Source organism: Ambystoma mexicanum, chromosome 13 (genome assembly GCF_040938575.1).
Source record: "Ambystoma mexicanum isolate Mex_15411 chromosome 13, UKY_AmexF1_1, whole genome shotgun sequence".
Lineage (NCBI taxonomy): Eukaryota > Metazoa > Chordata > Amphibia > Caudata > Ambystomatidae > Ambystoma > Ambystoma mexicanum.
The window spans coordinates 741,982,458-742,007,287 of record NC_090938.1 but is presented as its reverse complement, the minus strand read 5'-3'; the positions used below and the strand labels follow the sequence as shown (position 1 = coordinate 742,007,287).

At 49.2% G+C, this 24,830-nt stretch overlaps 1 protein-coding gene across 4 annotated transcripts in view; it reads right to left on the bottom strand.

The window, feature by feature from the left end:
- The window catches only part of LOC138521878 (E3 ubiquitin-protein ligase TRIM39-like), a 164,476-nt gene that overhangs the window by 104,937 nt on the left and 34,709 nt on the right, over nucleotides 1-24,830 (bottom strand). For 3 of the 4 annotated variants that reach the window (XM_069635037.1, XM_069635040.1, XM_069635039.1), the window contains exons 3-4: nucleotides 16,349-16,579; nucleotides 6,937-6,959 (exon numbers count right to left, since the gene is read on the bottom strand). In XM_069635037.1, coding sequence (XP_069491138.1) covers nucleotides 6,937-6,959; nucleotides 16,349-16,579 — 254 coding nt within the window. The remainder of the gene's footprint in view (nucleotides 1-6,936; nucleotides 6,960-16,348; nucleotides 16,580-24,830) is intronic. The other variant, XM_069635038.1, reaches the window with a different exon arrangement.

Genomic DNA, 24,830 nt, shown 5'->3' with positions numbered 1-24,830 from the left:
AAGTTCAGATCAGTGGAGAGAGTAGGGAGAGTCAAAAGGTGCGTGTGAGCACCGGATATGTGTGCTGCTTGTGCGGTACACGTGTAATAGCTGCTTCTTATCGGTAGGTGTGGTGGTTGAGAGATCAGGAGAATGCGTTCGTTCTGGCAGGATTTATCCGGAACGGAGGTGGCTGCGTTAGGCCTGAGGAAAACGCCTGGCTGGGGGTGTGGGACCAGCAGTGTTTACATAGAATGATGTGGAGTAAGCGGTGGATGTTCGTATGAGGACAGTTATACCGAATGGTGTCATAGTATCTCTGTGTTCTAGTTGAGTGGTGATGTAAGGAGAGAGTAAGCGTGGGGTGTGGTGTGATGGGTTATATGCTCTTTCAGTGTGCAAACTTCTGAATGCAATTTTCCCAGAGAGGGAACTGGGCGAACTTCTAAGTACAGTTTTCCATATAGAGTCTATTGGGAACACTTCTAAATTCATTTCATCAGGGAAGGTATTGGGCTCGTATCCGCAGTCATCCGCCCTCCGCAGTCATCCGCCCTCCGCAGTCATCCGCCCTCCGCAGTCATCCGCCCTCCGCAGTCATCCGCCCTCCGCAGTCATCCGCCCTCCGCAGTCATCCGCCCTCAGCAGTCATTCGCCGTCCGCAGTCATCGCCTTCCATAGTCATCCGCCTTCCACGGTCAGCCGCCATCCACATTCATCTTCCAAAGGTATCCGCCCTCCATAGTCGTCCGCCCTCCACAGTTATCCGACCTCCACATTCATCCGCCCTCCACAGACAAACGCCCTCCACAGACAAACGCCCTCCACAGACAAACGCCCTCCACAGACATCCGCCTCGCACAGTCATCCGCCCTCTATGGTCATCCGCCTTCCACACTCATCTTCCATAGGCGTCCGCCCTCCACACACATCTTCCCCAGGCAACCGCTCTCCACAGTCTTCCGCCATCCATACCCCTTTTCCAAAGGCATTCGCCCTCTACAGTCGTCCGCCTTCCCCAGTTGTCTGTCTTCCACGGTCATCCGCTCTCCACAGTCATCCGCCCTCCACAGTCATCCGCCCTCCACAGTCATCCGCCCTCCACAGTCATCCGCCCTCCACAGACATCCGCCCTCCACAGTCATCCGCCCTCCACAATCATCCGCCCTCCACAGTCATCCGCCCTCCACAGTCATCCGCCCTCCAGTCATCCGCCCTCCACAGTCATCCGCCCTCCACAGCCATCCGCCCTCCACAGCCATCCGCCCTCCACAGTCATCCGCCCTCCACAGTCATCCGCCCTCCACAGTCATCCGCCCTCCACAGTCATCCGTCCTCCACAGTCATCCGCCCTCCACAGTCAACTGCCCTCCACCGTCGTCCGCCCTCCACCGTCATCCGTTTTCCACCGTCATCCGTTTTCCACCGTCATCCGCTCTCCACAGATTACCGCTTTCCAACGGACATCTGCCCTCCACAGTCATCTTCCACAGGCATACACCCCCCCGCAGTCATCCGCCCTGCCCAGTCATCCGCTCTCTACAGTCGTCCGCCCTCTACAGTCATCCGCCCTCCACAGTCATCCGCCCTCCACAGTCATCCGCCCTCCACAGTCATCCGTCCTCCAGTCATCCGCACTCCGTAATCATCCGCACTCCGTAATCATCCGCACTCCGTAATCGGCCGCACTCCGTAATCGGCCGCACTCCGTAATCGGCCGCACTCCGTAATCGTCCGCACTCCGTAATCATCCGCACTCCGCAATCATCCGCACTCCGCAATCATTCGCACTCCACAGTCATCCGCCCTCCACAGTTAACCGCCCTCTACCGTTATCCGCCCTCTACCGTTATCCGCCTTCCACAGTCGTCCGCCTTCCACAGTCATCCGCCCTCCGTAATCATCTGTCAGCAGCGGTCATCTTCCACGCGCATTCCACTCGTCGGTGCTCAGTCGGTCACCCACTTCCGGCCTCTCACCCTACTCATTCCTCTGCTTTCGACAATCTTCCGCTCTTCCACACCCTGTCGCTCTCCATTCAGTCGCTGATACTTTTTTCTATTCATTATGCGCATCTGCTCTAGACGTTCTTCTGCTCTGTATGCTCTCTTTGGTCAACAAGCTCCTTCGCTCTTTATGCTCTTCCAATTCTCCACCTTCCTCGACTTTCTACACCTAGCCGCTCTTCGTACTTGGACCGCTTTCTACAGTCAATTGGTTTACATACTCATCCGTCATCCCCATCGATTTTGCGCGTATTATTTATCGGGTCTCCAGACCCAACCGTCTGCCAGACGCACCAGTCAACCGCTTTCATCCTCCACATTCATTTATACTTGTCTAGAATCATAATTATTTATTCGCCCTTTTCAATCATCCGTTCATTACACTCATCGTCTTTCCAAGCCTGTCCATGCTCTATTTTTCTTTTATCAGTGGTCAATTCGTGTTATTGACTTCACTGTTTACATCTACATTACTCGCTTTAATTTCTTGTCTGAATATTTGATACAATCTGTATTTTTTTTTTTTTTTTGCATTTGGTTTTGCTTTGGGTGCTTCGCTGGGTCGGTGTTATTTTGATGATGCTAGAACGGAACCGGTTGGTTTTAGGGAAAGAGCCAGGTTTTCAGTAGTTTGCGGAAAGCTGTTAGCTCCTCGGTTAGCCTGATGTGGGGTGGGAGAGAGTTCCACAGGGTTGGGGCTAGGGCTGAGAATGATGCTCCGCCCAACCTGACTGAGTTTGTCTTAGGAATTACTAGGAGGCCAGCTGTGCTTGATCTGAGGGTGCGAATGGGGTGATAAGCTATTAGTTTTTCTTGAAGATATTGTGGTCCAGTTTTATGTACTGCTCGATGGGTGAGGCATAAGGTTTTGAAAGCTACCCTACGGGCTACTGGTAGCCAGTGGAGTGTCTTGAGGGCTGGGGATACGTGATCTCTTGGACCAAGCGCAAGTAGCACTTTGGCCGCCGCGTTTTGTGCTCTTTGAAGTTTGTTCATTTGGTAGGCATGGATTCCGAGGTATACGGGGTTGCCGTAGTCCAGCCGTGAGATGACGATTGATTGTACCGCAGAGACTCTGTTAGGAAATGATAGATATGGAAAGATGCGCCTAAGGTTTTTGAGGTGGTAGTGGCAGGACTTTGAGACATTGTTGACTTGGCGCGAGAGTGTTAGGTCAGAGTCTAGGGTGCATCCAAGATTTTTCACAGTGTTGGAGGGTATCGGTGAGTTGCCCATGGCGGGTGGCCAGGGTAGAGGGTGCGGGAGAAGATCTGGGTTGCCGCATACCATGATTTCTGTTTTGGAGGGGTTTAACAGGAGGTGGTTTTGGGTCATCCAGCGTTCAATGTTAAGGAGGCAGGATGCCAGGTCAGGTTGTGAGTTAGGATTCGTGTTCAAGAATTTTAGAATTAGTTGTGTGTCATCGGCGTAATTGTAACATAGGATGTTGTGTGCACGGATTATTGGTGGGAGGGTGATCAGGTAGAGATTGAAGAGGAGGGCAGATAGACACGCTCCTTGTGGGACTCCTGTGTCAACTGGTCGGGCTTGGGAGGTAAAGTTGGAGAGTGTCGTTATTTGGTGCCTGTCCTTGAGGAATGAGGCTATCCATTTGAGGGCGGTTCCACGTATTCCTAGGGAGTGGAGGCGATCAAGGAGTATTGAGTGATTGATCGTGTCAAAGGCGGCTGATAGGTCGAGAAGGATTAGTGCGGCGCATCCCGTGGAGTCAACAGTCATTTTAAGGTCGTCCCAGATAGAGGTTAGGGCGGTTTCAGTTCCGTGACAAGTTCTGAAGCCTGATTGGGCGGGGTCTAGGAGTTTGTTGGCTTCAACAAAGGCGTTAAGTTGAGAGTAGGCGGTTCGGTCAATGAGTTTGGCGAGGAACCTGGTGTTTGATATGGGGCGGTAGTTTTTGGGCTCAAGCGGGTCGAGCGAGGGTTTTTTAATCAGGGGTTTGACGTGCGCCAATTTGAATGCGTCCGGAAAGGTACCGGAAGAGAGGGAAGCATTTATGATAGATCTTGCGTGTTCTCCTGCACAGGTGGAGGCAAAGATTTCTTTAAGGGTAGTGGCAGGGCATGGGTCCAATGGTGATCCGGATGGTTTGCGGGCAGATAGGAGTTTGAGAAACTGTTCTGTTGTTAGTGGGCTGAAGGAGTCGAACGTTGGTTGCGTGGAGGTTGTAGCTGATGGGTTTGGTGGTAAGGGCTGAGGATTGTCTGGTGGCTGTAAGAGTGCTAGTTTGGAGGTTAGAGTATTTGTCCTTTCTATAGCAGTGGAGTAGAAGTGGAGGGAGAGTGAGTCACAGAGTGATTGCGATGCGGTCGGGGTGGTTGTGTTACAAGCTGGGTTGGTGAATTCGGAGATAATTTTGTGGAGTTCTTTGCTTGGGTTTTTGCAGTTTAGGATTCGGGAGTTGTAGTGAGCCTTTTTTGTTTTCCGGATTTCGGCTTTGTACCGATACAGGTGTCGGGCTAAGGTGGTCCTGCTCTCATGGGTTTTCTCTTTATGCCATTTGCGTTCTAGGTGTTTGTATAGTCGTTTAGTGTTCTTCAGCTCAGGAGTGAACCATCTGGGGAAAGGGCCACGGCGGATTGATGGTTTGCAGGGGGGGTGAGGCGCATCAGAGATGCGCTAAGCCATGAATCAAGGGCCTCAGGGGTGAGATGGTTGTTGAGAGGGCAGGATGGTGGTGGAGACTGGAGGAGAAACGAATCCTTTACCGCCTTAACCAGGGCCTGGGAGCTTACCCGAGTGAGGTGAGCTCCTAACCTGGTTGTGTCTTGCTCCTTCTTCTCTGGGGTATTTGTACCCCTTCCACCTTTTGTTGTGGTGATTTCGGGCCGCCAGTGTCCCTTCCTGTCCCCCACCCCCCTGTTACTTTCACACCTTGCTTCTCTCTACTTGTGTTCCTTTGGGTCACTCCGCGGGTGGGGGCGCCGCTCTGGCTGCCCCTCCCCTTTGCTTTCCCGCCTGTTGGGATCCCCCACCCTGCGCCTAACCCCCCAGGCCCTCCATCGTGCCGCACTTCGTGCAGCACGGGGCCTGGGGCATAGGCTGAGTAGTGTGGGTTCCCCCCCTGCTCTTGCCCCTGTTGCAATGTGCCCTGCCCCATGAATGATAACGCGACAGCTCTTGTTTGTGTGGAAAAATAAAAATGGCCGTAGCCCTTTATTATATACAAATAATGGCACTGTACACTGGTTATGACCGCTGTACAGTAATTAACACTTTTCTGGGCACCTCGTGTCCAGGGGTTGGGATGCCCCCCTTCCTTTAGCCTCATTCTGAATGAGAGACCCCCGCAGAGGAGAGGGTGGGCTCAGGAATCTCTACATGATACATTCTGAATGGGAGATGCCCAGGAGGAGAGGGAGGGCTCAGGAATCTCTACATGATACATTCTGAAGGAGAGACCCCTGGGGGGGAGAAGGTGGGCTCAGGAATCTCTACGTGATACATTCTGAATGGAAGATGCCCAGGTGGAGAGGGAGGGCTCGGGGATATCCACATTCTGATAGAATTGGGGGGTACAGGGAAGATTGCCCCCTTTTGTATTGCTTCACTTTCATATCTTTATGGTTAAAAACTAATGGCGAGATTTGGGGGGGGTCAACTCTTTGGTAAATTAAGTGTAAGTATATGAGGTCGAGATTTAGGCAAGTGATCATTTCAATACGACTTTTAGGGCAGGTGAGATTTTAGTAGGTGATTAAAAGACAGATCACTTTTTGACATATATTTTTCATTGTATTTGTTTACTGGCGATTTTTCACTGAGGTGGGGGCTGGAAGGGGAGGGGTTGGCGGGCTGGGGGATCAGGGATATTAATGGGCCTCCACCCATCTTTTACAGAAAAACAGTGAAAATCAAATCAGTGATGAAAAATGCCCGGTAAAAACACATAGAACCCACAGGGGTGGAATTTAACTTCACAATTCCTGGGAATAGAGCGGTGCCTTTAAAAGATACCTCTCTCTTCCAAGTCATTCCCAGGAAAAAACTGCCAGGGACATTTTCATGGACACTAACAGGGGGAGCTAACTTCCAATTAACTATCTGAAGCGACAGGGAACGTCTTAAGGGGGCACTAGATAACTTAGTGGCCTGCAGAGGACTATTTGTTAGAAACTCTGGCCCAAAGAAAGTGCTGTCAATAACAGTGGTACTGGAAGTAGTGTCTCTGATTTCAGTGGTAGGGTGGCCGTGCACTATAATGGAATGGACATACTAAGTATTGGAGGGAAATACCCCACTCCCTGTCCCTTGACCCTCCCACATTAAGCAAAGCTGAAGACATCTCTGGGATGTCTGCACAAGGGCAAGTCTTCCAGTGACCAGAGGCCATGCTTTAGGCACTCTGCTCAGCAGCCTTTTTAGGGCAGCTAGGCTGACCTCTGGGATGGTCAGTTTTTCCACAGTCCAAGCAGGTGCTAGGGAGTCTGGGAATTATTGAGGAACCACCACTCACCTTTGAGTTAGTGGTGCCATCCTTCTTTTTGGACCCAGCCACAAGGGGTTACCCACTTCTACTTTGAGGCCCTGTAAGAAGGGAGAATGTTGGCCTGCCTTACCTGTCCCCTGATCACTGTGGTTAACTCTGTGAGAGACCCACAAGTCAGCCATCTTTGCTAGTTCCCTTGGATCAGTGATGATGGAATTAGCTAAGTGCTAATGCAAGTCAGGGAAGCAAGCATACAGAGGGTATATAGGGTTACACAGAAGGCAGGCCTTGCACTGTGAGCTTAGAGAGAGAGTGAGAGGCTTGCAAGCGGTAATGTAAAACCCAGAGTCTATATTTTTAAATCAAACATAGAAATGTTAAATCTCCCAGAAGTTAAGATGGAGCCGGGGTCTGTAGTGTGTAATAAATGTGAGGAACAGAGGACATCCACCGGGATAAAAGTGAGTCCACATTGAGGGCACATCAAGGCATGAGGAGACGTACCTTCTCAAGACACTCTTCACATCCTAGAGAGAGAAAGAGAAAGAGGACAAGATAAATAGTCATCCTACATTGTTCTAAATATTGATTTCCATTTTACAGAGACCCTGAGCTGTGATTAAAGGAAAGAGTTAGGTCGCTGCATTATCTAGTCTAGGAATCAGTTGAGCCTTCTGTGAGGTTTCTGGTCAGACAATGTTTGTGCTGGGAACTAGAGCCACTGTGTACTAAAGGTGGGGGGAGTAACATTCAGCTCAGACAAGTGGCCAGAGCCTGACATTACTGGGATATTTGAGGTTGCACTTAGATGTAGTGACTGTCATACAAACAAGGCATTAACTGTGATTAGATGGCATTACTGAGAGGTGCTGAGGTCGCACTTTGCATCTGCAGCACCTACACAAATGGGAATGAACATGACATACAGTGACTTTACAGGCATGCTAAGCACTAACTGGCATTAGATGAGTTTGAAGCTGCGCTTTGCATATAATGGAAACATCTGCACAAGTGGGAGACTTCACTCAGCATTACTGGGATGTTTGGACTGGACTAGCTGTCATATCTCTCTCTCTCTCTCTCTCTCTCTCTCTCTCTCTCACACACACTCTCACACACACTCTCACACACACACACACACACACACACAAACACACACACACACACACCAGGGTGGTGGGTCAGTGGGTGAGAGCAGTCTTTCATGCTGTCCCTCCCTCTCGGAGGTGTATTGTGAAGTGCACTCTCTTGGTTCTCTCTGTCTGGACAGTGTGGTGTGCTCACTCTGGTTCTCTCTGTCAGTGTGGTGTATCCCTCGGTTAGAGAACAGAACCTGCAAAATCGCACTAGTGCAGTCTGGTGTGCGCTCTCTCTGTGTCGTTGCGGTCTCTCCCTCCTTCTGTCTCTGTGTCCCTCCATCCCTCTGCTTCCCTGTTCCTTCCATGCCACGCATCCTCCCTAACACTCCCTCCATGCCCCTTCACCTCAATCTTTCCCCTCCCTCCTTTCCCCATTTGTCCTCGTCCCCCTGTCCCACTACCTCTATTCCCCCTTTCTCTCTGTCCCCTCTCTCTTTCCCTTGTCCATCTTTCTCTCCCCCTCTCTTTTTCTTGATGGATTATGTTATGTGTGTGATTTGTACAGCGCTTACGGCCACACTCGGGCATCAAAGCTTTTGCTAACCTGAGCCCCGGTTTGTGGAGTAGAGAATGTTCTCAGTTTATCGTGGAAGACCAACAGCAAGCTTGCTGTCCTTATTCTAGAAGCAGAGAGTTCACAGCCTGGCCACCTGTACTTGGTAAGAGCTGCCCAAAGCATTTATTCCATTTAAAAGACAGAGTTGCAGCCATTTGTCAATTGAGCGAAGGTGCCATGGTATTTCACCCCATTATGCCCTGCGGGGTAGGACCAACAGGTGAGACACCATCTCATTTCAGAATATCCCTTCATAATAGTAGAACAAGCATTAATAAAATATAGTGCCTTGAAGGGGATAAGCAAGTGATGTTCCTATATTGTATTCTGTGAGGATATAGCAAACATTACTTAATGTAATCGTATTTCTGATGCCTGTACCTGCTTAGATTCACATGCTATGCATAGTCTGCCATCTAGTGGTAGTCGCAGAGTACTGAATGACTTGTTTTCGAAATTCGAAACGGGGCGTCGACTGGGCGTGTCTGTAAGAATATCGCTTGTGTGATATGTACTGTACCCATGGTCCTTCATGCGTCGATATCCCTCAGATTGCTTTGTTTCTGACATGAGGGAGCATGAAGTGTTTGCGTGAGTACAACAAAGTCAAAGTATAAAAGATAAAGGTGAAAGAAATCTATAAACCATGAACTCCAGGAGGCAAGGAAGGCTGGGCACATGTGAATCTAAGCAGATACATGCACCAGAAATACGATTGCGGTAAGTAATGTATGCCTTCTGAGGCTTGTGGATCTGCTTATAATCATTAGTGAGCAGTACCTGTACGAGGTGGGTTGTGTGAAGGTACAGTGGCAAATAGATGTCTTAATACCTCTTGACCCACCTGTGAATCTGCTTTAGGGTGTGTGTCTAAGCAGTAGTGTTGTGTGAATGTGTGAATGGAACTCCAAGTAGCAGCTTTGCAAATTGCATCTAATGGAACATTTGCAATGAAAGCTAGAGTAGCCCCTGTGCCTCAAGTAGAGTGGGCTCTCTGTGTGAAAGGTAAGCATTTTTTAGATAGTGAGTAGCAAACTTGGGTGCATCTGACTATCCATTTTGAGATAGTGGATTTAGAGACATGATCTCCTTCTCTACCAGATGCTATGGAAACAAAGGGCTGATCTGTTTTTTGTAGGGGTTCCGTTTTGTTTAGGTAGTGTGAGGGGTCAGAAATGTGAGGTGGACAACATTTAGATCATTTTTCAAACAATGCCGTTATATTAAATCAAAAGTGAAACCAACGCCTCACTTGCCCTACTATAACAGGAATTTCTCTGCCTACATAAACTAAGGAAAACACTCTAGCATAACATTTCTGGCCCTCAGACTTATACATAAACATAAACAAGAAAACATATGGCAATACTTGTATTAGCAACACATTCAAGTCTTTGATTGTAACCTCAGCGAATTCCCCTTCCCCAGGTTTTAAGTCAAGGTTAGTTCCGTTGAATAACTCAAAACAACAAGAAAACCCAGGTTTGAAACAAAGTTCCAACACAGTTTTCGGCCAAGTCAGTTTGATAAGAAAAACTTCCAACACTCCACAGTTCAACACAGAAAAGATCCTTTTCCTCCAGGAAATGCACAAGTCAAAGTTCCTTAAACAGTACCAATAGATTTTCGGTTAGGATGTTTTCCGTCACAACTTAGTTGATTCCCAAAACACAGTTTAGTTGAACTCTCATCACAGTGCTTCTCTCTCAGCACCATGAAACACAACCACTTCTTTGTCAGGATAAAGTCACAGTGTTTCTCTCCTAACACCGTGAGCAACACCTGCTTCCTTCACAGTACATTCAACTTCTGCCCGGGTCACTTTATACCAGGACTTCCACTTCCACCTGGGTCACTTTATACCAGGACTTCCACTTCTGCCTGGGTCACTTTATACCAGGACTTCCACTTCCACTTCTGCCTGGGTCACTTTATACCAGGACTTCCACTTCTGCCTGGGTCACCTTATACCAGGACTTCCACTTCCACTTCTGCCTGGGTCACCTTATACCAGGACTTCCACTTCCACTTCTGCCTGGGTCACTTTATACCAGGACTTCCACTTCTGCCTGGGTCACCTTATACCAGGACTTCCACTTCCACTTCTGCCTGGGTCACCTTATACCAGGACTTCCACTTCCACTTCTGCCTGGGTCACCTTATACCAGGACTTCCACTTCCACTTCTGCCTGGGTCACCTTATACCAGGACTTCCAATTCCACCTCTGCCTGGGTCACTTTATACCAGGACTTCCACTTCCACTTCTGCCTGGGTCACTTTATACCAGGACTTCCACTTCCACTTCTGCCTGGGTCACTTTATACCAGGACTTCCACTTCCACTTCTGCCTGGGTTACTTTATACCAGGACTTCCACTTCCACTTCTGCCTGGGTCACCTTATACCAGGACTTCCACTTCCACTTCTGCCTGGGTCACTTTATACCAGGACTTCCACTTCCACTTCTGCCTGGGTTACTTTATACCAGGACTGCAACTTCTGCCTGGGTCACTTTATACCAGGACTTCCACTTCCACTTCTGCCTGGGTCACCTTATACCAGGACTTCCACTTCCACTTCTGCCTGGGTCACTTTATACCAGGACTTCCACTTCCACTTCTGCCTGGGTTACTTTATACCAGGACTGCAACTTCTGCCTGGGTCACTTTATACCAGGACTTCCACTTCCACTTCTGCCTGGGTCACTTTATACCAGGACTTCCACTTCTGCCTGGGTCACCTTATACCAGGACTTCCACTTCCACTTCTGCCTGGGTCACCTTATACCAGGACTTCCACTTCCACTTCTGCCTGGGTCACCTTATACCAGGACTTCCACTTCCACTTCTGCCTGGGTCACCTTATACCAGGACTTCCACTTCCACTTCTGCCTGGGTCACCTTATACCAGGACTTCCACTTCCACTTCTGCCCGGGTCACTTTATACCAGGACTTCCACTTCGACCTGGGTCACTTTATACCAGGACTCCCACTTCTGCCAGGGTCACTTTATACCAGGACTTCCACTTTAGGGGTGTCACGGTATTAGTTTTATGACGGTACAATAACCTTCTTGCCAAATGACGGTATATCATGGTTATCGCGGTATAGCAGGTGGAGTTAACTAATCTTAACAAATATTTTCTAAAAGGTCATACATTGTCAGATTTTTCATCACAAACAAAACCAGGCACCCAGGGCCAGAATTGGGCTTTTCAATATACTTTCCACTGAAATGCCACCCCTTGCTTCCACCAAACTCAAACACATGTGTGGAGAGGAGGAGGGGTGGGGGGAGCCCTGCTGCGACTGGCAAAGCAAACTGAATGGCTTTTCTTAAGTGGTCATTTAGGCTTTTAGCCCCCCCACTGGCTACTGGTGAAGACGAACATGTTGCCATTTTGATAACCTGCATGCCACAGATCAATGGAGTCTGATGGTAGTACACGCTTGTGCGCATACACACAAACACGCACTCTCTCTTTACGTTACAGCCTTTAGTTTACTTGCGGGCCAATTGGTGTTCAGTAATCACGGACATGTTACACCTTGGTATGGCAGCAGGGAATACCCACAGAGATGAGTAAATTTCGCAGTGTGACTTATTATATGTAAATTCAATGATGGAACCAGGGAAATCCCCCATTGTCATATGTTTAGAAAACTTTAGCCATTATAAATATATAAACCTCAAAGCCGCCAACCCAAAATAAACCCTTTTCCTTCTTGGCACTGTATTTATTCTTCCTATTGCTAACATATTGATTTTGTGTCAGGCACGTGTGGTTTATGGAATGGCATTTAAAAATTGCTCCAACTGAAACTACTTGGCAGACGGCATATCCAACACTGCAAGACCAAGACTGCACAGCGCTTGCTTACTGCAGCCTTTCCAAATCAGATTGAAAAGCACACTTAACGGTATGAACGGTATAAACAATGTGACGGTTATTATTGTTCAATTAAGTGGTTCACGTTATCTTTAACGGTATACCGTAATACCGTTACATCCCTATTCCACTTCCACTTCTGTCTGGGTCACTTTATACCAGGACTTCCAATTCCACTTCTTCCTGGGTCACTTTATACCAGGACTTCCACTTCCACTTCTGCCTAGGTCACTTTATACCAGGACTTCCACTTCTGCCTGGGTCACTTTATACCAGGACTTCCACTTCTGCCTGGGTCACTTTATACCAGGACTTCCACTTCTGCCTGGGTCACTTTATACCAGGACTTCCAATTCCACTTCTTCCTGGGTCACTTTATACCAGGACTTCCACTTCCACTTCTGCCTGGGTCACTTTATACCAGGACTTCCACTTCCACTTCTGCCTGGGTCACCTTATACCAGGACTCCCACTTCTGCCTGGGTCACTTTATACCAGGACTTCCACTTCCACTTCTGCCTGGGTCACTTTATAGCAGGACTTCCACTTCCACTTCCACTTCTGCCTGGGTCACTTTATACCAGGACTTCCACTTCCACCTCTGCCTGGGTCACTTTATACCAGGACTTCCACTTCCACCTCTGCCTGGGTCACTTTATACCAGGACTTCCAATTCCACTTCTTCCTGGGTCACTTTATACCAGGACTCCCACTTCTGCCTGGGTCACTTTATAGCAGGACTTCCACTTCCACTTCTGCCTGGGTCACTTTATACCAGGACTTCCACTTCCACCTCTGCCTGGGTCACTTTATACCAGGACTTCCACTTCCACTTCTGCCTGGGTCACTTTATACCAGGACTTCCACTTCCACTTCTGTCTGGGTCACTTTATGCCAGGATTTCCACTTCCACTTCTGCCCGGGTCACTTTATACTAGGACATCCACTTCCACTTCTGCATGGGTCACTTTATACCAGGACCTCCACTTCTGCCTGGGCCACTTTATACCAGGACTTCACTTCTGCCTGAGTCACTTTATACCAGGACTTCCACTTTCACTTCTGCCTGGGTCACTTTATACCAGGACTTCCACTTCCAACCCATCCTATGTTTTAGGATGCTCCAGGTCCCAACTCCCCCGCCCCCCTTTTTACAAAAACACTGGACAGAGGGTGACTGGCAGTAATAACATCCACTTACACACATCATACTGGACCCGTCCCGCTAATCGGGTCAGGCAAAGTCAGGCACTCGATACCAAGTGCATACACCTGATACCTATTAGCTCTCCTCACATGAATAATAGGCAGCACCCAAAGACACACTCTGAGCAAGGCGGAATACGAGTACGAGCAGGGCTTCTGGGAAGAAGGCAAGCCGACTGGAGCAGAACGACCGACCGAGGGACGGAAGCAGCGGGTTGGAAACCCCAAGAGTTCCTTACCAGAGGTCATTGCTGGCGACAGGCCGCGGACAACACGTGGAGAAGGCCAGATCCCACAAGTGAAGATTGCATTGTGTTCCGAGGCTGCCAGAGACCCACTCAGAAGAGACGCACACAGCCGGTGAGTTCGGAAAGCGATCTGAAAGACTGCTGTGTGTGTTAGAGGTTTTTGAAGTGGCAACATTTACCACAAGTGGAGGCCACGCGTGTGTGAATGAAACGCAGACCTCTGAATGAACTTTAAAGTGAACAAGTAGCTACAAAGACAGCGATACTAAGGAACGGAGTGGTCTGGTGAAAGGAAGTGGCCCACTCGAAAGTCTCTGTTACAAGTGAACTGTTTGAAACATAAGCGTATGATCAGCAAAAGTGAAATAAAGAAGAACTCCCAGAGAAAGGGGGGAAAGTGAAAGTTGAACTGTGAACATTTAGTCGAAGTGGTCCTGCGAAGGTCATAGTTAAATCCATCGCACAATCGAAAGTCTTCGACTTGCTTGAATTGAAGAGACATTCTGAAAAGGAGTCCGAGCCCGACAGAGGGAGACCCAAAGTAAGACAAGCATGGGGAAGGGAACCCCATTGCTTGTTTGTGTGGAACTATATTCTGAAAAGGGGTCTGAGCCCGACAGAGGGAGACCCGAAGTGAGACAAGCTTGGGGAAGGGAGCCTCCTTGCTTGTTCGCATTGAATTATATATGTTGAGGGGTCCAAGCCTGACATAGGAAGACCCAAAGTGAGACAAGCTTGGGGAAAGGAGCCTCTTACTTCTTTGTGTTGAACTTTATTTTTTGTGAGTTCTGATCCCGGCAGAGGGGGACCTTCTGGAACTGTTTTTGATGAAACCTTGTTTTGAAGCCAAAGAAAAGAGACATAAATCTGGAAGGCCAGGCGGGCCTCGATCGATGTGGTGAACTGTTTATTGTGATAAAAGCTGAGCCAGGGTGTGTCATCCTGCCTACAGGGACAGCCTTATTCCGTGAGGTTTAACATGGGGAGGAGAGCTTGTTCAACCACACTTACATATTTCAACATTGATTTTCCTTTCGCATACATTTCTTCTTTTTACACTTTTGTACAAAGAATAGGGCAGGCATTAGGTTTTGTTAACATAGGCCATTTTGATTTGACAGACTCCACTAGGACTGCGTTATTAATTATTTGATGGTCGAGACGTCTCCCATCTTAGTTATAGGGCAGACTAGGAGTTTCTCCGACCCCAACCATTTCAATAATGGTTTTACAAATTGTACCCATTATGCCAGTGTCATACTTGTGATACCATGCCTCCCCTACAGCAAGCAATGTCTCTATCTCCTGAACATCAACTTTCTTATAGGGCCACTTTTCAACCACTCTTGCCTTTTTGTTAAGCCACAAACCAAGTACTTTCAATTCAACCTCTATTCGCTTTGACAATGTTAGTTCATGACTAGTTGCTGTTCCGTTCACACTATGGTCATTCATTTACAAGCTCTACCTTTAAAGATATTATATTAGCCTCATTTCCTCTTCTAGCAACAGTTATTCTCAAAGAAACCTTTACTTTAGCTTCTTTTGGCTGAGGGCAAAGATTATCCAACTCTTGGCTTATTGTAATGCTTGTTTTCTTTGGGTCACAATATTGAGGTTTAACACTCAGTTTCACAGGATACATTGTTATTGTGACTTTACTCATGCTTGGTCTTTGTGTTAAAATCACTTTTAGGCACACGCAACTATTATTAACTTGGTTAAAGCAGTTTTTATAAGGTTCAACACCTCCTTCCACAGCGTATTCGTCTATATGCAAGTGGTACAATTGTTGCACTCCCATTGTCTGACACAATCCGGTCAGCTTCAGTCAATTTCACTCCCTCGCAAGTGAAAGCAACTGGTTACAGTTGCCTGCCTGACAATGCCTGAAGGCTTGAGAACGCGCAGACACACTCACCGGCTTCTCGGGCCCCTGTCACTGGCTGCTGGACTCCTACTACATTGGTTTTCTCGACCGGCACACTTCCCTCTGCAAGCTGCCTTCGGTCCCACCACAGAGGCGCAGAGTTCGCTCTCCATGACCCCCTGGAGCATGTCAGCCTTCAGGCACTGTCTGCTGCATGCTTCTTGCTGCGAAATCTCTCAAATCAGGTTCACATGGGGGAAAGCTTTCAAATCTTAGGCTTCCAGCTGTGCAACCTCTGCAATCCAGGCATTGGGGCGAAAGGACTCAGGAATAGTAGCTGAAAAAATCCTGGTGTCCTTTCTTTCCTCACACTTCTGTGGATTCTGCCAGCAACGTGCTTTCCTCTGCCACTTTCTCCTGCCCCAGCTGCTTCTGCTACTACAACTGCTACTGCCCCTCCAGCCACAACCACGACTAATGGCCTGCACAAGAGGGAGCTTTTTAAGCCTCTCATCCTCCTTCAGGTGTGCTGTTAAGCCTAATTGCCTGACCTTCAGGTCTGCATTGCTCTTCAGCCATCTTCTTCATCCCAGTACTCTTAGGATTATGGGACTTGGAGTCCCAAACAGCAAAGTTAGTTCTAAATGGTGATTTTCTATTTTTGATTTTAGAACTATTTTGCTTATACATTTTTACAAATGCTTCATCCTGTTTCTTCACAGAAGGGAAAGGCAGTTCATGTAGGCCACCATTTCCAGGTTTCCTTTCTCTGTACCTTTGGGAGCAAGGGGGATTTGTAGTTACTCCCTGTCCTGCTGAAACCACCGTTCTATCTCTGAGATCAGGTCCCTGGCAGTGGATTGCTGATCTAGTTCTATAGGTTTCTGATTCCCTCTCACCTTCAGTAGATCCACATCCTGTTGCTGCCACTTCCTCTGCAGCTCTGTGATCAGGCCCCTGTGGGTGGATTGCTGCCCTAGTTCTATGGGTTTCTGATCCCCTCTCACCTTGAGTAGATCCACGTCCTGCTGCTGGCACTTCCTCTGCAGCTCTGTGATCAGGCCCCTGTGGGTGCTTTGTTGCTCCTCCAGTCGGGTCAGTGTCTCCTGAATCTTCTTCATCTTCTCCTCTTGCTCCTTCTCCAGTTTGCTGAGCAGCTGCTGTTTCTCCTTCTCCAGAAACTGCTTCAGATGCTCAAATGTACTAAGGATGCGCTCTCTCTGCTTCATAATGTTTCTCTTAAAAATAGATTTAAACAAACAATAGACACATATTATATGTCTGATTATTATAATAACTCTCATAACATATCTTACATATAACACCTGTAGTGGTTCCCTCTCAATAACTCTTAACATCATAAATCTAACACACATGAATTACTAATTGACAATGATTATTTTTTATAAACCAGTTTTTATTAAGTTTTTTCCATATTCCAACATTATTCCTCATATCCTTGTTCAAATACACATTTTTGTTAGGGTTGACCATTCGTCCTGTCCCATTCCTCCTTACTCTCCCTCATTTTACCCTCTTCCTTCCCTTGCCCTCTTATCCCTTGCCTCCCCACTCCTGTAGTATCTCGTAACGATGTGCCCCTTCTCTCAGGCATCCATGTCCCATTTCCCCCATATCTTCTGATACTTCCTCATGCCCCCCCCTATTCATGTACGTGGTCTCCTCCATTCTGCTGCAATGGTCCATTCCAATCTCTCAGGTCCCCAAAGTGGGCATTTCCTATGTCCCCCATTTTGCCACTAGGTCCCTTTTCATCACCGTCGATGGTATGTGTATCGGTGTCTCTTCCACTCTACTTCCTTCAAACTCCCCTCTTATATGCAGTAACATCATTTTAGGAATGTTCCTACTTCCCTTCCACATTTGAGACACCAGCCATGCGTTACTCTACCCATTTTATGCAGTCTATCTCTGGAATGGTATACATTAACCTCTATTGAAGCCACTAGCGCTTCTATCAATTTTTCCTCCTCTATTGTTCCTGGGTCTCTTTCCCATCTCCCTTTCAGGTCTGACATGGGGGGGGGGGTTTATTTATGACTTGATATAGTGTTGTTATCCCTTTCCCCTCTCCTTTCTCCCTGAATAGATTAATATCCAGGGGATGGGGGGTGTTCGGGGGAAGTCCAATTCCCCTTCAAATTGAGCTTGTACAGTGTGTTTTAGTCTCATGTTTGTGAAGAATTCTTCCTGGCCCAGTCCATATTTCTTTCCTGCATTGTTCGCAATGGGTTATCTCTTTATTATCCACTATATCTCCCAGTCTGCATATTTCCTTTTCCACCCAACGTGGCTGCCTCACTAGCTTTTGTATATGTTATGTTATGTTATTTTGCACTTATATAGCGCCTTATATACCATTGGTATGGTCTGAAGGCGCTGGTAGGTTGAACACCCTTGGGAACCGAAGTTCTTGTCAGTAGAGGGAGGAGAGAGGGTCCAATAGGTGCGAGTGCGCATCTGGTGCGAAAATTCCTGTGGAAGCTGCTTCATAGCGGTAGGTGTGGTGGCTGAGAGGTCAGGAGTATGTGTTCGAATCTGGCAGGAATTATCCAGACCGAGAGTGGCAGCGTAAGGCCTGAGGAGAACGCCTGGCTGGGGGTGCGAGGCCAGCAGTGATTACATAGAGTGATGTGGAGTGAGCGGCGTCAGATGTTGATATGAGAACAGTTATACCGAATGGTGTCATAGTATCTCTGTGTTCTAGTTGGGTGGTGGTGTAAGGAGAGAGTAAGCGTGGGGAGTGATATGAGGTATGATCTTTTAAAGGATCCATGCATTCTAGGTATAATATGGACGTCATGCAGTTAAGCAATTCGTCCGTTCTGCACATTCGTCGGCCCTCCACCCGTCCTCTCGCCACACACGTCCTCTCGCTACACATGTCCTTTCGCCACACACGTCCTCACGCCACACACGTCCTCACGCCACACACGTCCTCTCGCCACAACACGTCCTCTCGCCACAACACGTCCTCTCGCCACAACACGTCCTCTCGCCACAACACGTCCTCTCGCTACACACGTCCTCTCGCTACACACGTCCTCTCGCCACACAAGTCTTCTCTCACACACGTCTTCTCTCCACACATGTCTTCACTCACTACACCCGGCCGCCCTCCACACCCGGCCGCCCTCTACACCCGGCCGCCATCCACACCCGGCCGCCCTCCACACCCGGCCGCCCTCCACACCCGGCCGCCCTCAATACTCATGGGCCCTCAACACTCATGCGCCCTCAACACTCATGCGCCCTCAACACTCATGCGCCCTCAACACTCATGCGCCCTCAACACGCATGCGCCCTCAACACGCATCCGCCCTCAACACTCATCCGCCCTCAACACTCATCCGCCCTCAACACTCATCCGCCCTCGACACTCATCCGCCCTCGACACTCATCCGCCCTCGACACTCATCCGCTCCCGACACTCATCCGCTCTCGACACTCATCCGCTCTCGACACTCATCCGCCCTCGACACTCATCCGCCCTCGACACTCATCCGCCCTCGACACTCATCCGCTCTCAACACTCATCCGCCCTCGACACTCATCCGCCCTCGACACTCATCCGCCCTCGACACTCATCCGCCCTCGACACTCATCCGCCCTCGACACTCATCCGCCCTCGACACTCATCCGCCCTCGACACTCATCCGCCCTCGACACACATCCGCCCTCAACACACATCCGCCCTCAACACACATCCGCCCTCAACACACATCCGCCCTCAACACTCTTCCCCTCGATAGGTCGGTGTGATGGTGCTAGTTTGGAAGCCGGTTGGTTTTAGGGGAAGAGCCAGGTTTTCAGTAGTTTGCGGAAGGACGTTAAGTCCTCAGTTAGGCGGATGTGGGGTGGGAGCGAGTTCCACAGGGTTGGAGCTTGGGCTGAGAATGATGTTCCGCCTATCCTGATTGAGTTTGTCTTAGGAATAGTTAGGAGGCCGGCTGAGCTTGATCTTAGGGTGCGAGAGGGATGATATGGTATTAGTTTTTCTTGAAGATATTGAGGTCCAGTTTTATGCAGTGCTCGATGGGTGAGGCATAAGGTTTTGAAAGCTACCCTACGGGCTACTGGAAGCCAGTGCAGTGTCTTGAGGGCTGGGGATACGTGGTCTCTTGGACCTAGCGCAAGCAGCATTTTGGCTGCCGCGTTTTGTGCTCTTTGGAGTTTATTCAGCTGGTAGGCATGGATTCCGAGGTATAGGGGGTTTCCGTAGTCCAGTCTGGATATAACGATTGATTGGACGGCAGAGACTCTGTTCGGAAATGAGAGGTATGGAAAGATGCGCCTGAGGGTTTTAAGGTGGTAGTGGCAGGACTTTGAGACATTATTGACTTGGCGCGAGAGTGTTAGGCCGGAGTCTAGGGTGCATCCAAGATTTTTCACTGTGTTGGAGGGTGTCGGTGAGTTGCCCATGGCGGGTGGCCAGGGAAGAGGGTGCGGAAGAAGATCGGAGTTGCCGCACACCATGATTTCTGTTTTGGCGGGGTTTAGCAGGAGGTGGCTTTGGGTCATCCAGCGGTCAATGTTAAGGAGGCAGGCTGCCAGGTCGGGTCGGGAGTTGGGTTTCGAGTTCAGGAATTTTAAGATTAGTTGGGTGTCGTCGGCGTAGTTGTAACATATGATGTTGTGTGAGCGAATTATTGGCGGGAGGGTGATCAGTTAGAGATTGAACAGCAGGGCAGATAGACATGCTCCTTGAGGGACTCCCGTGTCGACTGGTCGAGCTTGGGAGGTAAAGCTGGAGAGTGTAGTTATTTGGTGCCTGTCTTTGAGGAAAGAGGCTATCCATTTAAGAGCGGTTCCACGGATTCCTAGGGAGTGGAGGCGGTCTAGGAGGATTGAGTGATTGATCGTGTCAAAGGCAGCGGATAGGTCAAGGAGGATTAGTGCTGCGCATCCTGCGGCGTCTGCTGTCATTTTGAGGTCGTCCCAGATCGACGTTAGGGTGGTTTCGGTTCCGTGACGTGATCTGAAACCTGATTGAGCAGGGTCTAGGAGGTTATTGCCTTCGACAAAGGCATTTAGTTGGGAGTAGGCGGTTCGGTCAATGAGTTTGGCAAGGAACCTGGTGTTTGAGATTGGGCGGTAGTTTTTGACCTCGAGAGGGTCGAGCGAAGATTTTTTTATTAGAGGTTTGACGTATACCATTTTGAATGCCTCGGGAAATATACCGGAGGAGAGGGAGTTGTTTATGATAGATCTTGCGTGCTCCCCTGCGCAGGTGGAGGCAAAAATTCCTTTAAGAGTTTTGGCTGGGCAAGGATCTAGTGGTGATCCAGATGGTTTGCGGGCAGATAGAAGTTTGAGAAATTGCTCTGGTGATAATGGACTAAAGGATTCGAACGTTGGTTGCGTTGAGGTCGCAGGTGAGGGGCTGGCCGGTGCGGGCGGCGGAGTGTCAGTTGGTTGTAGGAGAGCCAATTTGGTGTTTTAGAGTTTTAGTCCTTTCAATAGCCGTGGTGTAAAAGTGGAGGGAGAGTGAATCACACAGTGATTGTGACGGGGTCGGGATGGTTGTGTTACAAGCTGGATTGGTGAATTCTGAGATGATTTTGTGGAGTTCTTTGCTTGGGTTTTTGGAGTTTAGGATTCGGGTGTTGTAGTGGGCTTTTTTTGCTTTCCGGATTTCGGCCTTGTACTGATACAATTGTCGGGCCAATGTGGTCTTGCTCTCTTGGGTTTTCTCTTTCCGCCAATTGCGTTCAAGGTATTTGTAATGCCGTTTAGTGGTTTTTAACTCAGGAGTGAACCATCTGGGAAAAGGGCCAAGGCGGGATGATGGTTTGCACAGGGGAGTGAGTCGTGTCAGAGATGCATTGAGCCATGAGTCAAAGGTTTCAGGCGTTAGATGGTTGTGGGGACGGTAGGTAGGTGGTCCAGACTGGAGGAGTGCCTCGGCTAGGTCTGGGGTGATTTTTAGTTTTTTCCAGCACTTGCGTAGGTTCGGAGGCTCAGATGTGCGTATGGGAAGGGGGCTGGGAGAGTGGATGGTGAACGAGAGAATAAAATGATCGGACCAGATGATAGGGGTGGGGGGCTTTAGGTGAATCAGGGTATTGGAGCTAAAGATGGCATCGAGAGTGTGTCCTTTAAAGTGAGTCGGGCCGTTTATGTGGGGTTGGAGGTTAATTGCATCTAGACCGTCAACAAGGGCGTGGGTCATAGGGTTGGTGGGGTTGTCGAGCCATATGTTGAAGTCTCCAAGGAGGGTGAGGTTGGGATGATTGATTTGGAGGGAGGCGATGGAGTCACAAAGGTTGTTTGCGAAATGTCTATCGTAGCCAGGAGGCCTGTAGATTATTAGGAAGCTGTGTGAGAGCGACGGGGAGAGGGATAGTTTGACGAGGAGCGATTCACAGGATGGAATGGAGGTTTGGTTGTCCATGATTGTGGCACAGAAGTGAGATTTGAAGACGAATGCTATCCCCCCTCCTCTGGACGGACGGTTCAGTGGGATGAGGCAATAGTCAGGTGGAAAGGCTTCATTAGCGATTGGGCCGAAGTCATCAGAGAACCAGGTTTCAGTGATGAAAACTAGGTCCGGTTTGACAGAGGTGAGGAAGTCAAAGATGCAGTGTCTGTTTTTAGCTACAGATCGCGCGTTAAAAAGGATACAGTTTACATCTGCAGGCAGGGTTGGGTTTGGTGCTTGGGTGGGGGGGGCGGAGAGGCTGGAGGGAGGGGGTTAAGGTTGGTGATGCTAGGGAAAAGTGGGCGAGCAAAGAAGTATTTAGGCTTCGGGCGTGGTTGGTAGTTGCTTGTGATAGGTTGATCGGGTTCGGGGTGGGGGATTTGAGGAAGGGGAGTGGGCGGTTGGGAGTTTCAGTTGCAGTCGAGGAGAAATCGAGGGAGAGGGGTTTCAGGAAAGGAGAGGCCACGGGGGAAGGAGGAGAGTGTGGGAGAGAGGTGCAGGGTCGAGATAGGGGAGGCGACGAGAGCTGAGAGGTTGAGGGGGACCAGGAACGTTTCCTCTTTAGTTTCTTTGCTGTAACTGGTGTGTGAGAGAGGGTAGGGGGGTCAGAGGGGGAGAGGGAAGCGGCTTCGGTTCTTGCTAGTGCAAGGCGTGCAGTTTTTAGGGATGGGAAATGGTGCGGTCGGCCGGTGAAAGTGGTAGGGGTATGGGGGCAAGGAGGGTGTTGGGCGAATGGAGGGTCGGGTGTGCTAGATATGATAGTAAGGAGGGCGGGAGTGGGCACAGTGGGCACTGCTGGCAGGTAGGCGGTGGGGTTCATGGGATGCGTGGTCTTAGGGTGGGTTGCTCGCCATCGTGCACCCCTGGCTTGGTGTTTGGAGAGGGTGGTGGCAAGGATTGCGGACGAGGGTGGGCTGATATGGGAAGGGGGGGGCGGGAGGCCCGGGACAGACTCTGGATATGGCTGTGACCATAGACACTTGGTGCGGAATCCAGCTCCTGTATTTCTTCTCCAGCCAGTCTTTCGCTGGGGCCTTTGTCCTGGAGGGGCACCGTCAGAATGCTCTTCCATTTTGCCTCCTGGCGTTAATACAGAAAACCCTCCTTCGTCTCCTCAGTCATGAGCTGGAATAGTTCTGACGTGCGGGTGACCATGGAGTGGAATTAACCTACTACGTCCGGGGGCCGGCGGGGGCAGAGTGGTGTCACCGTGTCAGTTCCTGTATCCCTAGGGGGGCAGGGGGGAAAGGAGGAGGGGCACGTGTGGCGGTTGGTGAGGTGGGATAGGATACTGCATCCTTTGCTTTGGCGTTGGTGGGACCAGTATCAGACACCAGCATGTGGAGAGTTGAAAATATGTACTGCGACAAATCTCTTTGCGGTGTAGGGGGGAGCAGGCTTGCTGGGCCCAGTGCCTAAGTCCTCGCCCCCTCCGCGACTTTCCTGTCATAGCCCCAAACATCCTCCTGGACCGTATGGACGGAAAACATGTCCTCGTCAGAATATACATGCCGTGGAGCACTTCCACCCGCCCCATGCACCACCTTTTGTATCCTTGACAGCATACTCTTTACCGGGGTATTTTCCACTGGCTTGGCCGAAGCCACCCGCCTGGGAGGAAGAGACACTGGATGCCATCAGGGCCCCCTGAACCAGATCCTGCCCATGAGGGCAGAAGAAAGGTGCTGACAAAAGGATCCCTGTTAGTCTAATGAAGAAACGATCGAGCCTGTGTGCTCTATCAAACAAAAATAGGAATTTAACAAAAAAGCACAAAAAAAAACTCCAACACGCAGACTCAAACACTGGGGCGATGTAAAAATCTGAAAATGGCTGCCAGAGGGGCTTAGGGCAATGGCAGTCACTGGCTGGGAGCAGCATGACCCAGAGCGCAGCGATTGGTTCATAGGAGAAATACAGTTTATAAGTGAAACAGCTTTTTCTTTTACTGAGGATTCCCGGCCTGACGGGGACTATTCAGGAGCATGTGAATCCATGCGAGACCCCATTCTGGATAACTATCTTTAAAAGTTTTCTACTTACTTGACACTATGGTATTTAAAAAAATATATTTTTACAAACTTTACTTGCCTACAAGCGTCGTCATTTTTCCCTTTCCTTATATAACGATAGCCTATGGACATTCTCCCATGAGAGAAAATGAAATAAGTGCATTTTCTGTGAACCATGTCACTCATTCCAGAAATACAAGGACTGCATTTGTCATCCGTAGCTTTTCTGAAGTCTAAAGTGGTCTACCGGGGCAATTTTAAACTAACATTTCAGCAAACGAGAATTCTGCAACAACTCCTGGCAATGGGGGGGGGGGGGGGTTCTTGTTACTTACACTTTCACTCCTTCGTCTTCTTATATTGGGATTTTCCCACAGTGGGGACTGTCTGGTAGCTTTCCTCTTCCATCCCATAGAGTGTGCGACTTCCTTCCAGATCTGCACCAATCTCGGTCCTGCTGGGGGGAAGCGTACCCTTCCCCCAGCTTCCGTACAGTATCTTTAAGGGGGTATGGCCTTCCATTCATGACAGTTCCAGTCTTGTGTGAGTTAGATTTCCCCCTCCAAATACCCACTCATTTACTACCACCAGATGGGCCATCCAGTAGTATTTCCATATACCCGGCAGTCCTACCCCTCCTTCATATACCGCTTTTGAGAGCATCCGCAGGGCTATGCATGGATTCTTGTCACCCCATAACAGTCCTCTAATTATAGCTTCGATCCTTGTGAACTGTGCCTTGGGTATTTTCACCAAAGTGTTCTGCAAGACATAGCAGTCTAGGCAGTGCCATCATTTTAAATAAATATACCCTTCCGGGCAGTGTTATACGTAGGTTAGCCCAATGTTCAGCGTCTTCTTGTGGTCTGCGATTTATTGGTTCTAGATTATTTTTAAGAAACACATGTTCTTCCTTTTGCACTGTTATACCCAGATACTTAAATCCCCCTTGCTCCACCCGGAGGGGGCATTCCTCAGGGACTGCATCTTTCCCCCCTGTACTAGTATTTTGACTGATTCTCCCAGTTAACTCTC